This window comes from Dreissena polymorpha, chromosome 11 (genome assembly GCF_020536995.1).
Source record: "Dreissena polymorpha isolate Duluth1 chromosome 11, UMN_Dpol_1.0, whole genome shotgun sequence".
NCBI classification, from domain to species: Eukaryota; Metazoa; Mollusca; class Bivalvia; order Myida; family Dreissenidae; genus Dreissena; species Dreissena polymorpha.
In genome coordinates, this window is record NC_068365.1 from 83,966,800 (window position 1) to 83,982,638 (window position 15,839).

The window sequence follows — 15,839 nt, forward strand, 5'->3', positions numbered from 1 at the left end:
TTATAGTGGACATTGAATCCGAAGCTTAATGGTTGCAATGTGAAATTTGTCAACTACGCCATAGAGTTTTGTTCGAAAATCCTTGAACCATTTACATACATTTCTTAAAAAACGTGCAATGATCAATAAATATACATACACGTATTGTCATTTTATTGACAACAGTACAATTGCTTCAGCCCAATGATTTAACGGTATTTGGTGTCGTTCAATATATAAAACAAAATAAAAAACATTCACATTGAACAGCACACTCATTTCAATTGGAAGAAACAAGTATAATAGCACGTCTTTTCACTGCAAATCGAGTTAATGGGGTTGTTACTAAAAATGTTCATTTGGTTAATTTAAATAACATAAAGAATTCGCGTCAATTGACTCTACACTTATTATTATTAATGTGTTTTATTATGACCTTGCCAAAAATAAATTATATAACAGAATTGTTGTGTTGAAAATAGAGCAAAAGTAAACAAAGATTGTTAAAAGAGAGAACACGTAAATAAAATGTGTTCCATTGATATATATAATAATTGCAATCTAAACGGCATTGAAACAATAAACATAACGGTAAACGCACATTTCACATGAGTCTGTCCCATATGCAATCCGAAAATACGAAATACGTATTGTTATCGTACAATAGGCATGCTTTGGCATTTGATAACTTTTCCAAGATCGTCTCTGAACGACTTGTTCATAAATGCGTAAATGAAAGGATTCGTCGTATGGTAGATAAAATACATATAAAAGATGACTTGATTGTAGTCCAGAATGTCTAATCCCATTAACCAGGCTGGCAGAAACGCAATAAGAAACACAATTGTGACAACAAACAGCATTATGGCTGTCCGAATATTTGCAATAAGTGTTTTCTCTTTTATGGACATCGCCCGTGAACTCGATTTTGCTAGTGGACGCATTGGCTGCAATTCCGGCAAGCACTCGCCATCGCCGTCTGCCGCCTCACCGTGTTCAAGGCTGTTAGAGCTCCGATGTTTGTTATGGGGATTAACATGTGTGACCGCTGTAAACTGTGTTTCAACGTGGGAGAATTCAATCTGAAATTGTATGGCCATCTGTTCAAAAGTATATGATTATTTGCTGCTATTCACAGATACATCTTTATATTGCAGTATATTCTGTACATCTGCGTATATTTGGTGTGGTACACGTTCTAAATATATAATAGTTGAATAGTTGAACAGCTGGTTTCATGTTAATGGTAAGCATAATTTGCATGAACAACCTTAAACAAGTAACACACCATTATTGTATTTTTATTGACTCATTCGGAGATGAATTGTTTAAGTGAGAAAATACCACATATTACAAATGCATTCACTAAATCAATATTATAAAAACTATCTCTAATATTTAAAAAAAACATTTTCTTTATAATTGCATGTTTTTATATAACACAAATATTTGTTTTTATTTTACCATACCCCATGGTATAGGCTTGATCGTTTCCTCTTGCTTCGCTTCGCTCTATGCTCATGTATTGACCTATAAATGAGGCCATACAACACGAACACCACGATGAACGAGAGCAGATACGTCCCCGCGTAGACTCGTTGATATGCGCTAAGGAACCCTGGGCCAATGAGAATATAATTTGGCATGCATATGCCGTTATGAATTAGGTCTTCTCTTTGGATAATAGTGTAATTTCTGTGTGCGTAATCCTGTTCACGGTCGATTAAAGAATCGTTGTTTGCGTATAAGTAATTTAAGTACGCCACATACGAAGTTTCGTTTGTAGAATGGTTGTCAATCGGCATCTGTGTGAAGGATACATTCGGATTGTTGTTCAGTTTGGAAATGTTTACTTTTTGAATTACAGTGCTGTTAGAAAACCCGTAACTATACGTCCCATGTGAAATCGCTGTAATAAGCCCAAAGGTTGAGGCAAGTACCAAGAGACAAACCACAATAACCTTCGCACGGACGATATTTAAAACGTGCAAGAACGGATGACATATAGAAAAATATCTGTCAAATGCTATTGCGACCATCATAAAAGCTGCAAAAGGGATATTGCACGTTATGAGGAACATGTAAATTTTGCACGCCACGTCATATTTCAATTTATATTCAAGAAACACAACCGCCTCAGTAAAAGGCATGATGAACAAACACGTAAACAAATCTGTTCCGGCAAGACTCATGATGAATATGCCAGCGGTAGATTTTTCCTTCTTGTGCGAGTAAATATAAAGAACAAGCGAATTACCTATTGTTCCAAGTACGGCAAACAGCGACAACATAAACATCACAGTTATTATTGAAGGGTCTCCCATGCTGTGTATCGTTTAGAAAATAAACAAGTAGGAACTTCAAACTGATTCTATGTTGTCCAAACGAATCAAATAGCCCCGAAACTGTGTCATATTACGTTGCCGAACACCCTGAAAATAGAAAAAAACGATACCTCTATACATATTTCAGATAACAAGCTGTATAACATTCGTACCAGTCGATACGACAAATCAATACTTGAGTGTACCAGTTCTGAGTTGACACATCTATGGGTAAACGAGACATGCGGTTACGTAATACAAAAGATTAACTACTTAAGCATTGGGCAATCATTCAACTATTGTGGTCATATATCGAAACATTTCTAGCTACTGATCAATGTATCTAATGTTTATTATAAATGTAGCATAAAGTTTGTCTATAATGTGCCACTTTCGTATACATGTTCGTGACTTTATTTGGATTTTGATTTTCTCAAAATATGTATGTATAAAGTTGATGCATATATTACACATATAAGTGTTTGTGTTTAGATTTCCCCATTTGGTTTGTAGTCAGTTAGCATGCTGATTGTACTGAAAACGTCGCAGTCTTAAATTGAGCGACGCTGTCATTTCAACCTTTTATCCGCAAATTCAATGTATTGATACACAATAATTAATTTAATTAAGGTTATTGGACACTTGTTGTGAAGTGCCATGATATGCGAAAAACAATATGTAACCAATCGATAAGCATTTTACAAAACTACAGAATTATTGGCGTAAACCTTGTTTGTCAATAAAACCTGTTACATTAGATGTGACCGCAATGCAGAGTAGATAGTGTTACTATTGGCTGAAAAACATTAACTTCAATTACGGAAATGAATGAACATCGACATGTTTTGTCGTCAATTTACTAATTGAATGATTGCGCACTAATGTGTACGTTATAATTTATATTCTGATCACCAACACATGCAATCCATTATTCGTTTAATCACGTTCGAGCACTTATTATACATTGCATGACAATAATGCCTGGCCGGAGATTATTTTATCAACTTTACCGGGGAGTTAAAGACATAAATGTGTTTTTGTTGTTGTTTTTTTTTAAAAAGAGGATATTTGCTGAATTCGGTCGATTATCGATTTTAATTAACGAGTGATCATAGAAAATAATATTTTCACGAGTGGCTCAGCCACGAGTGAAAATATATATTTTATATGATCACGAGTGAATATTAATCGATAATCCACCGAACCCAACAAATTGTCTTTTTATTTTATGCTTTTTTTCAGAGTTTATATACATTGGTAAAGAGTTTAACTAAAGAATTCCGCTAGGAAAATGACGTCATTTCGTCAAAAAAATTATCGATAATTTTCACTGATAATTTTCATTGTTTGAAACAGTAAAATTATCAGTTTTAATTCACGGATATTTCTTTATAAATCACCGGAAAGCTTAAAATAAACCTATTTATTTAAGCTCGATTGCGTAACAAGCCTAAGCTTATATGAAACGCTCTCGAGTCCGTTTCCTTGGTGTCTATGGGGGAGATCTAAAGAATGCTCCCACAGTGGGGATCGAACCCACGACCTCCCGATCGCTAGGCGGACACCATATCCACTACGCCACGGCGATCTCTTAACTGTTAACTTTGATTGTATGTATATAATCGTATAATCATGGATCATTATTTTATCAAACTTTCAAGTCAATTACAACAGTAATGCATGGTATAATAAAATTACAACACAAAATATTGTTTTATATCGTTATTGTAAAAAGCAATACGACAAACACATCAACTACCGTAATGACTCTAGGTTTATCGGTCACTTACAAATATGTTTTTGCCGAAAATTTAAATACGAAAAATATTCAAAAAGTACAAGTGTCAATTATTATATTGAAGTAAAACCAATAAATAAATAAATGCTAGTTATTTGATTTTGATTTACTCTTCTTTCTCCTCTTTAAAATAAGAACAACTTCATATCTTTGAAATATCGTACCTGAAATGGCACATACAAATATTATAAAAAAACAACCAAATTGATATCTGGATACGATATCATTTCAAATACTGTTGGCAGAAACCGCTGTTTATTACCGGTATACAGCGTAATCTATCCAATAACGTAATAATCCATGGCCCCATGGCATTTGTCGTCCAGGTTTTATGACCTAAAACCGGTTGTACAAATCCATGATCGCAGGGTCCCCAGATAAAAAAAAACAGTGCAGAAATCTGGTAAATAGTCATGTAATATATACTGTCCGAAAAATTAGAGTAATTTAATATGTTCGAAAATATATAATGACGAAAAATTATTATTTTGGCTTAATGTCAACTTGATCGTTTGAGCGTCGGCAAGTTATCGCTTATCACATACGTTACTGTAACATAATTCGTGCACTTCTATTTATTGTTTAATTATACAAGATTGATCAATTACGGGTTCGGAAAACAATATGAACGCGCCGAAGTCCAATCCACAAATGAATAATTGACAAAGTTTTAACAAATACTGCACTTTGAATTAAATTGTTATGCTATTTACTCAGAAGGAAATAACTTAAGTTCTGCAATTTTGCTGAAATTCGACAGTTGTGAGTAATACTAATTTCTAAAATACTCTTACCAATGCAAATGTACGTCAGTAAAATCACACAATTTACTAAAACTCATTAAACCGTGGTTTTACACACATCCATAAAGAGCACAAAGTGAATCGCGAAAGGTATGCTCACATATTCAATGCACTCACTGATTTATGCATATCCAAGCACAAACAATTATTGGACATTTTGTCTTCTACCGTTTTTGTGAGAACGTAGTGGTTTGTACAGCCAGCGGAGCGCGAATGGTATTGAGATTATTGGGCACGGCGTTTTATTCAACTTCCAGCGACGTGATAGGATAGTTTCTAAAAATCATCGTGATCTATTTCAAGTTCCTTATTCGACGACGTTTAAGGTTGATAACGCAAACAACTGGGAAAGGCCAACACTAGTGATTTGGGTTGTTTTGCTAATTATTATTTGACTTGATTAACTTTGTATTGACAATCGCTTTACTTCTTTGATGCGTATTGGTGGTAAAGTCTGCATAAATGTACATTTTTAAATGAGTTAAATCATCCTTTAAACATGTATTTATATTGTCTGTATATGTGAAAAATACTTTATTATATTATAATATATTATGTTATATTACACATCAGTTAAATATATTATATTTCACATCAGAATAACATATTATATATCATTAGAATATATTATATTATATAATGTATTATTTATATTATGATTTATGAACCATTATAGTATATTATATAATATTATATTGCTATATTATATAAAATTAGTATATTAACTCTTTTTTATAATATCAAATTTTTCCCTTCGATTATATTGTATTCGATTATGTTTATTCTATCAAATTCTATTTGCTTTATTTTGATTTTATTCGATACCATGAGATTTTTTTTATTTGTTTTTTTATGATGATATGATATTATTTTATATTATATTCGATTCTATTTGATTATATTCGATTCGATTAATTCGATTATATAATATTGTTTTCGATTATATATTCTTTGAATATATTTTTCATGCGACTATATTTTATTCTATATCCAATAAATTAATCCAATGGGCATTCTTCATATGTACCACGTGACCGTCCAATATATTTCGGTATTGGATTCAAAAAGTCTGTATTTTTTCCATATTGGACAGTTGAGTACAAGTGCACTAAGCAATTGTTTTATAACGATAAAAGCCGTTACCGAGAAAAAGTATCCAAAAAAAAAAAAGTACTATAATCGATTCACACAGGCGCTTATCTTGAAAATAGCATAGATGGAATAAAAGCGTCTGTTTACAGGGAAGCGTGCTGTTTATGTTGTCGTTTGGTAAGATGTTGACGGATGAAGAAATTACGGATTTTGTTGAAGGCCAAAAAGCAAAACATACTGTAAGTAAAACAAAATTGGATGTGGGAATTTTCACTCGTTGGTAAAGAGAAACACTGCCAACAGAAACTCGGAATCTGGAGAACATTCCTGCAGTTCAGCTTAACTCATTCTTGAAAAGTTTCTACTTGAGAGCGAAGAAGTTATTAATTATTGTTGATGAGCAAATGTCAATTGATATTAATAATCTATTGAAAACCCAACAATGTGTTTGTATAAGTCTTTTATACTGTTTGTTTTACATTAAGAAAGTATAAATTGGGTACTTTTGCTGGATTTATAACAATTTTAACATCATTTATTCAAATAATAACATCACTTCACAGTTAAACAGTGAACTTTTATTGGTAACTGTCTGTGTTATTTATTCACGGTTTTGAATAACCAAATTTAAATCATCAATACTTTCATATAAACTGCAGGAAAGCATAATATTACAATCTCACATTATGATCTGTAAATTAATATCCAAGAAATGGAGCAGGGATCAGAATCACCTTAATAGTATTCTTAACTCTCCATATATATGAAATAATTTGTTATCTTTAAGGAGACCACAAGAGATGTGCCAGCCGGAAGCACCTTTGTACCTACAGGTTCATCCATCGTGGGACAGGGAAGTGAATGGGTAACCACCTCAAGTGTGGTTTAAAAACCAGCCATTGGGACAACACAGCCTTGGCAATATGATGAAACAGATGGCTCATCAGGCTGAACTACCTGGGCACAAAACCAATCATTCTGGTCGAAAGACAACAGTAAACAGACTTAAAGAAGCCAACTTTGAAAATACTGATATAATTCAAGTTACCGGACACAAGAATGTGCAAAGTTTAAACTCATATTGTACCGTACCCCAGAAAATCATGAAACAAATGTCAGCAACCTTAACCACCTACAATGCAGAGGCGATCGAAGAAAACAAATAAAATGTGGACTTTCCATACATTCCGAGTCATGAACTAGAAGAAATTTTAAGCTGTGTCGAAGTGGTTGCACAATCACTGAAGGAAAACGTCTCATACAACCCGAAATCTTCTGAAATTCAGCTCTCGTCTTCTCATACACTGAATAAGGCATTACGAATGTGTACTTCGATGCTTTCAGGCGCAAATATCAATGGTGGTAATTTCACAATCGATATCAACTTTGGTACCAAGTAACAAATGATATTTATTTGAAAAAGTGAACATATTAAAAAAAGTCAATTTTAAAGTTAACTTTGATAAATTTGATAACATTTTGTTGACAGTTACTGGATATGTCTGACATTTAATTATTTTTTAATTATGTTTCAATTTCATTATGCGTCAAATATTCACCCTTAAAGTGCATACGATGAAGTGTTTAATGTGTTGAATAACTGAGAACTCATTTAATAGTTGCAATTGAATTTGTTAAACATGTTCTTTTTTTCAGAAAGTGTTGATAACTTACAATGGAGTTTCATTTGATGAATGTTTTATTACATCAATTTAATAACAATTATAAGACATGTACAACATTTTTTGTAAATTTATTTAATTTAACACAAATTATTCACCTGTACAAATTATTTACTGCGTACGAATTTGCACTTTGAAATGCTGTTGATACTGTGATATTAGGGCATTTTAATGTTGTTGCCTGGCCGAATTTTCACAGAGATGTCTAATTACTTTATTGTGATATTTGGTTATTTTCATTTGATTTGTTGTTGCCGGGAAAAATAATCAGTTATATATCATTGCTTTTCTGTGATATTATGACATCATCATTTGCTATGTTGTTGTCTTGATAAATTTGCACTTTTATTAACAGATATATCATTGATTAACTGTGATATAAAGGACGTTTTCATTGGATATATTGTTGCCTGGGCGAATGTGTACTTTGATATGTTGTTGATTAACTGAAATAAAATCATAAATTCTTCATCCGTCAACATCTTACCAAACGACAACATCAACAGAACACTTGCCTGTAAACAGACGCTTTTATTCCATCTGAAATATGAGGACATTTTAATTTGAAACATTGTTGCCATGTTTGAATTGACTTTAATGTTGTTGTTTAATTATTCATGAAACATTTTTGTTGTTTTAACAATAGAGAATCTATAGTAAAGAACATTGAAACCTTGTTTTTTTGTTTTGTTTTATTATTAAACAAATAATGTCCAATCTGCGTTGTAATTGATATTTTGATTGTATATCTTAAATAAAGTACAACGGAACAAGATGATCAGTAGAATGATTGCTTGGACCCAGTAAACTAAATATATGAATACAATAAATGTATGCATTTGAACCTAATTCTAAGTATAATGCAATTGCTAATCCACACAATTCTTACGACTAGAATATAGTCACTAAGCTTCACAGGTTTTCGTGCTGCAGATAACGAGTAAATATGCATAATGAAGCATTTAAATGAAACTAAAAGCTAAAGAAAAGGATATAGAATAAAAAGCTTATTAGACGTTTAAACTGTACAATACGTGATATATTTGGACTCGCACACAGTTTGTAGTCAAATTGGACTCGCCTGACGGCTCGTCCAATATGACTTCAAACTATTTGCTCGTCCAAATATATCTCCGTATTGTACAGTGAAACGTCTAATAACCTATTAATATTCGACTCGGCTTTTGTTTTATTATTCGAGTATATTATATGATGTACTACTCTTTTGTACAATATTCATAACAAATAACCGTAAGGTGCTTACATACGTAAAATGCCAAATGAAGAAGTGCAAAGCAGATTTGAATAAATGAGTATGCACTTATCTTTTCATTTCGTTTTGGCATTTTTGTATCGATTGCATAACTTTTCTTGAGTCGTTAAAAGACGCTGGTGTCTTAAGTACATATACTCGAAACGTTCAACGTAACGGGCATGCCTTTAATTCGTCGGATTCAATGTATTGGAGGGTAGCAGAGGTAATGTTAAACATTCTTGGGAGACCACGGACAGTCGAGATCTTGAGACCTTTCGACTCAGATGAAAATTGCAAAAACGGTAATTTCTCGACCAATCTTTACCAATAAAATGTATTGATTGTAAATAGTTTCTTATATATAAGCCGTTCACGGTGAAAAAAGGGGTTTAAGGCATGTGCGTAAAGTGTCGTCCCAGATACGTATGTGCAGTCCGCACAGGCTAATCAGGGACAACACTTTCCGCCTAAACTGGAGTTTTGCTTTGAAGAGACTTTCTTTAAACAAAAACTAATAAGTTCCAAACGTTCACATTACACGAATTAGGATTGACATTCGCTCGGCATTGTACGAAAACATTGCGTGTAAGAAGCGCCAAATCAACAGCACTGGTAACGGCGTGACACATGGTGTCAATACATTTAATATTCAAACATCAAGGCGTCTACTATAATTTACGTATTAGAAAGTTTATATTGGCAATAACCCTCGCATATAAGTGCTGCTTGCGTCGCTTAATCGCGTTAACCAAACGTTATCCGATTATAAATAAGATCGCCATATGTCCCTGTGAAAACTGTTCAGATCCACAATAAGATCCTAGTGTATAAGTATTAACATGTATATATGCTGTAACTATAGCAATAGTTTTGTTGTCAAAACAAAGTCCTAACTACTTCAAACAATGTTGTATTTTGGTAAAATCCCAAGTTTTAACAATAACATATTATAATAATCAGAAGTATGTTTCGTTAACTGAACTGTATTTGTTTGGCACTAAATTTTGTTGTAAAACGCACACAAAACGCTTATTTGGGGCATTGTTGGATTTATATAATGATCGAAATTTGTACCAAATTTCATGCACTCATAAATAGGCAGCCACCTGGATAAACAAATCAATAGCCTCGGGTTATCAGTACCGGGCAATAATATTTGCTTACCTTTTGTGTCAATCTTTGGTTATTTCCGTATGTATTCGTTATGTGTCCGTTGCATTCGTCATAGACATGTGACTTTACACAGTTAATCAGAATTGTACCCGTAACAATTATCAAAGCTGTCGTTATTTATATCTATACTGATAAAGTAGACTTGCTTGGGAAGTCGAAGATAGCGGACGTATTATTGCTTGCTGTCGCGAGCTGGGCCCGTTGCGGGCTGCGCTTGTATCTTGCATTTGACAAACATTTTGGAAACGTTGTGTTGTGTAACGAAGCAGTAATAAAACGCATATAAATCAGAAATGGACTCTGTCTACGTGTATGTATGTGTTATGGTACAGTAAAATTGTTTACTAAATGGTATTTTGTAGATGAACGAACGAATATACTGCGATTCATAATTAATAGGCATGACAGGAATGTTTCATAACGGATGTCAAGTTTGTTTTGGAGAGTAATTAATTAAGAATGGTTTCCAGGAACTATGTTTTCAATTAAAAACACATAATGGTACATTTATTGAATGCCGTATCATAACGCTCCATGTGCAATTACAAAGCGCTTGGTTTCTGGGAGAATTCGCAATAAATGTGTTGCTAAAAGGTTTACGATTCTGTTAATTGCATTTTCTAAAATGAATACATATATAAGAAGCGCTCTAAGAATGCCGCATCAATAGGATATTCAACAACATAAACCTCTATTGCTTATAATAATGATCTCCTGTTGGTGAACAGATACAAATAACTTTTTACGTGGGTAGACAGTGAATTGCCAGAACAAGCAACAATGAATTTGAGAAGCTAATAACGAAAATTGAATCGTAAAACAAAATCGATGGTTTCCGGTTCAAACCAAGCTTAATCCGTTATGTAAGTATTATTAAATAATGATTTGTATGTATTGAAATAACAAAACAAAACAAACTCCGTTTCTAAACTAATGTTTTCTTTAACAAATAAAATAACACAAACAAACGCGCCATACACATTTTCTGGGCCTTTGAAACGTGGATTTCTGAATAAAGTTGAATACAATTTAGTTTGATGCGTGTCCTTTCTGTGTAATGTTAAGTCTGGTAGAAAGTAAGCATTATTTCACAAGTTTGGGCATGTAGCGTAGGCATGTACAATATAACGGTTGAACATCAATGTATTCATATGTACGCGATAACTGTTAATGATCAGTACACAGCAAGGATAGACTGATAGCATTAATGCATTATTAAAAAATACTTAAAGATAACTTAAAACTGCAATATTATTAGATGAGTCACTTTGCTGATGAAACTCGGTTCTTTTGTGTATATGTTTTACGATTTTTTGAAAAACTGGTTAAATGCATGTCTGTCCCATTTACATCGCTTTATAGTGAATGATACCATCTGTTTGGATAAGATTAAACAGCAAACATGTTTCATAATACGTATAGATACGTTCACAAATCCACTTATAATCATTTAACAGTTAAACAACACGTTAACATACCAATAACACAGATAATACAATAAACTGCAAACATGCTGTTTCTTTTATAATTTCAAAGGGGTTCTAGTCGCCAAAACGGTAATGACGTTTTGTGAATATATGTAATTACAATGTTTTTCCATGTTCGGTTAAACCATAAAAACAAATCGATCGTCTAAAATGCAAAACACGTCTTTCAAATGCAAACAATTCGTATCAATGGGTACAGAAATCGCGAGATCCATTATGTATGATTAAGAATATTTGTATAGCCTTAGAATCTCTGCCAGAATATGCAGTAGAATGACATAAATGGAAACCAAATAATTGCATAATGTGCATTGAAGGTCAATGACATTGTTTTAATGTATTTCATGTAATGACGCGCTGATAAATTATCAAATGCAACCGACTGATTGACGATGACAATATACTAAGTAAAGCATCATATTAATCCCCGAAATAAGTTGCGATATGATTGACCTGCTATGCAGTTGCAGGGACTATTAAAAAGTGATGTACTATCATTACAGTGTACACTTCCATTGGAAATCATCGTAGATACCCGGGTTAAATAACGGCTATTATTATATCATACATGAGTACATAAATATCTAAACGTTATATGCTGTCATAAACATGCTCAGAATATATGGACGTTATCGTGTATGTCAGACTCAGTTTTTAAAAACTAAACCAAAACAACATATGGCATCTACCTTAATATGGAATGAGTGATGTATTGGACGTCATCATTGATGACGTTCATTCGAACGAATGATTAAGGGGGCTAAGTTTCATTAAGTTGAGGCATATAGTCGCGATTTGTGGCGCTTGAAAACTAGTCGGTTACTTTTGCTTAAATTTGACATGTATATGGACAAGAATGCGATCTACCTGTTGGCGTAGGCGTTATACCTGTGAAAAATCAAGTTTTCGAGTATTTTGCGTTTAAATATTTTTTATGGGAAACCACACGCGCTAAGATAAACATTGTGACGTCACGTCATAAAAGCGCTTAGGCTAGCTTCCATCTTGTTAAGAAACAAAGTAACTGACGTTACGCGTTATTAATGCAATATACAGTTAGGCGTTAAATCGATAAACAACGACGTAATAATTGTGTTTGAATATCAATACGAAGTACACATGCATGTCTTGTGTGGAGATCGAGTGTGGTTGTTTAGATATATATATATAAATGACATAAATCTATGTGTTATTGTGATCGACGAGTTGAAGAAAGGTTTACACGGCGAGGCTTTCCGAGACGTGTCGGATAAATGTAAGTACACACTGGTATTAACATGGTATTCTATTTATCCGATTATATCTTTAATAAACATGATAATCATGAGACAAATAAATTATTAATTTATGGTTTAATTATTGAATCAATCAATAAACGTGAGCAGCAAATCAATTTAGTATAAACAACACGCTTACCTTAATGACGACAATAATCCAATATAATATAACAATTACAATTATGTATGATAAACACACAATCCGAAATACGTTTTTGCATTCATTTGATGCTTTAAACAAATAAATAACTGTTAAAAACATCCAGAGAATTTAACTTAAAATTGTTTGTTTTGACAAATAAATTACGTCACACAACATACGTCATAAATTGCGCAATCAGTTGCATGCAAAATAAAAGTACGGAAAGCCGGTTTTGAGAAATGTTTATATAGTGGAGCAAAATAGTATGATATAAACAATAACAAACGATAGAGTGGTGACGGACTTCTCAAAATAGCATTAATTGAAATAGTTTCATGTATATTAAAATCTCTGTGATATCTTTGGTTACCATCATCAAATACACAGAAAAAATAAAATACAATGTAAGTATGATACTATCACGTGTACTTGAATTTGTCCGACGAGTTGAAGAAAGGTTTACACGGCGAGGCTTGCCGTGAGCAACACATCATTAGCAGCATAAAGTGCGTTCAAAATAAACAAAATAATCAAACATAATTATAATTTCACATAGCACATTAAAATATCTATTGCAACTGACACCGTTTTGTAGCGAAATTTGATGACTCAATTTCAGCTGTAACAAGAGTTATAAAAAAACTTAATTTAGTATAAACGTCACGCTTACCTAAATGACATCGTTAATCCAATGTTTGTAACAATAAGTTGACTACTTTAATCCAAAGTTTATAACAAACAATTTGAAACGATATGCACTTTCACCTTTATTAATCCATGTCTTTATCGAAACTTAGTTCAAACCACACAATTGTATTGTATTCCTATCTATGTTTACATTTATGCATAATGAACACACAATCCGAAATACGTTTTGCATTCGTTCGATGCTTTAAACAAATAGTTTACAGATGAAAAACACAACGACATGTCCTTAAATTCCAGAGAGTGTAAATAAAACCATTGTGTTTCGTCACCGAAATGACGTCACACAATGTACTGCGTAGTACATTTCGTAATATAAAATCAAAGCGCTGATTGCATTGCAAAATGAATTCAACACTATCTTGAACGCAAAGCTATAATGATGTTTCAATAAAATACACAGAATTTTGTAGACAAAGAAAAAGGCTTAATGCTAGTCGATAGTGTTTAAGATGGGGATGTCCGACACACTGCAGTTGTTTGCTCTTTTCACGTTTTTAATATTATAGTCATGGGAATTGAAGTTCTACTTTTTAAGGTAGCTAATCGAACGGCCTCGAAAAAATAAACATGTCTGCGAGTATTATGGTTACTATCAAATGATATGTATATTAATTTTTTGCGAGAACTTTGGTTACAATCATTAAATGCACAAAAAGAAATAGGTTTTCAATTTTATTTCATCTCCCCACTCATTCCATCCCGCGAAACCCTTAAGGTGTCGCAACTCTAGTAAAAAAATAACAACAGTGTTACACATTATGGACAACCAACCTGCTTTGAACTATGTTGTTTTTATATGGAATGAGTGATGTATTGGACGTCATCATTGATGACGTTCATTCGAACGAATGATAAAGGGGGCTAAGTTTCGTTAAGTTGAGGCATATAGCCGCGATTTGGGTCTCTTGAAAACTGGCCGAACACGTTTGCTGAAATTTGACATGTATATGGACAAGAATGCGATCTACCTGTTGGCGTAGGCGTTATACCTGGCAAAAATCAAGTTTTCGAGTATTTTGTGTTTAAATACTTTTATGGGAAAGGGCACGCGCACAGATAAACATTGTGACGTCACTTCACAAACAGCGTTAGACATCCGCCATCTTGTAACGCGACAAAGAAACTCAGTGTTATTAATTCAATAAACACAGAAAATATGATTGTGTTTAATTATCATTAATACAAATGTCTATATTTTGTGCAGCGGATGTTTATTCAGACGGATACGACAGAATTACGTAAGTATCATTGTGTACTTTACAGTAGATTTTACTACGGAAGATATTTATTATATCTCACTCAGTCACTGACAAAATGAGCTTGACACATAAACAACAACCGGATCGGATTTACATCCACATAATATTGTGCGAATCCGATGCAATTCAAATTACTAATGTTTGATAACGTTTGATGAATTCGTTATATCAATATGCATTAACTTTCAAGGGGAATAATTATAATTGAAATGTGCGATTCAATGACAGTGTTATATTGGGATAATTAGTCGTTTAGCCGTAACAGATAAGTATTTAGTTTGTTGTGTTTCATTTTCAACATAGTTTTACCGTTTTTTCCTTAAAATAAAACAGTTCAGTCGTCATTATATCTTGAATTTTAAATATTGAAATAGATGTCGGATATTTCATATTTTCGGACGTTGCTACGTAAGCTAGTTGTCAACATAATTATTAAGATACATATTTACCTTTTACCATACAGTTGTGCAGCTGTTGTCTACTTAATGACGCGCTGTTTATTGTCTATAATGTTTTTCTGCCCGTGATGATAATAAGTCTTTAAATCAACAAACCCCAGCAATGTCAATGGTCTGTCAACATTAGAAAAATATTAGCTAAAGAAACTTCAGCGTACAATTTATATGGTATTGACATACCTGTACTCTGAAGCCAACTCTGTATCGAAAGTCAACCAGAGTCGTAACATATTTATGTCACGCTATAAATCAAAGAATACTCATTTTCTTGGATACATTTCTACATATATTGGTGAATGAATATAAATTACTGCACCGAGGAATATTTTAAGGTTCAAATGTTTCAAATGCATCTTACAATAGATGAAAATAACTCTCATCAGTCTGAAATTCACAACTTTG

At 32.9% G+C, this 15,839-nt stretch overlaps 1 protein-coding gene across 1 annotated transcript; it reads right to left on the reverse strand.

Moving 5' to 3' along the window:
• Positions 1-310: 310 nt before the first annotated feature.
• LOC127850042 (cholecystokinin receptor type A-like) lies at positions 311-1,832 on the reverse strand. The gene is made up of 2 exons (XM_052382773.1): positions 1,449-1,832; positions 311-1,061 (listed from the first exon to the last, which is right to left on the reverse strand). The coding sequence occupies exons 1-2, from the start codon at positions 1,782-1,784 to the stop codon at positions 633-635; spliced, it is 765 nt and encodes a 254-aa protein (XP_052238733.1). The 5' UTR covers positions 1,785-1,832; the 3' UTR covers positions 311-632.
• Positions 1,833-15,839: the final 14,007 nt, after the last annotated feature.

What these genes read in the sequence shown, in the direction of transcription:
- LOC127850042 (XM_052382773.1), bottom strand. Translation starts at nt 1,784, where the DNA reads ATGCCGATTGACAACCATTCTACAAACGAAACTTCGTATGTGGCGTAC. An exon ending in GATCAAGCCTATACCATGGG is followed by an intron (nt 1,062 to 1,448) that starts GTATGGTAAAAT and finishes ATACAATTTCAG; the next exon opens with ATTGAATTCTCCCACGTTGA.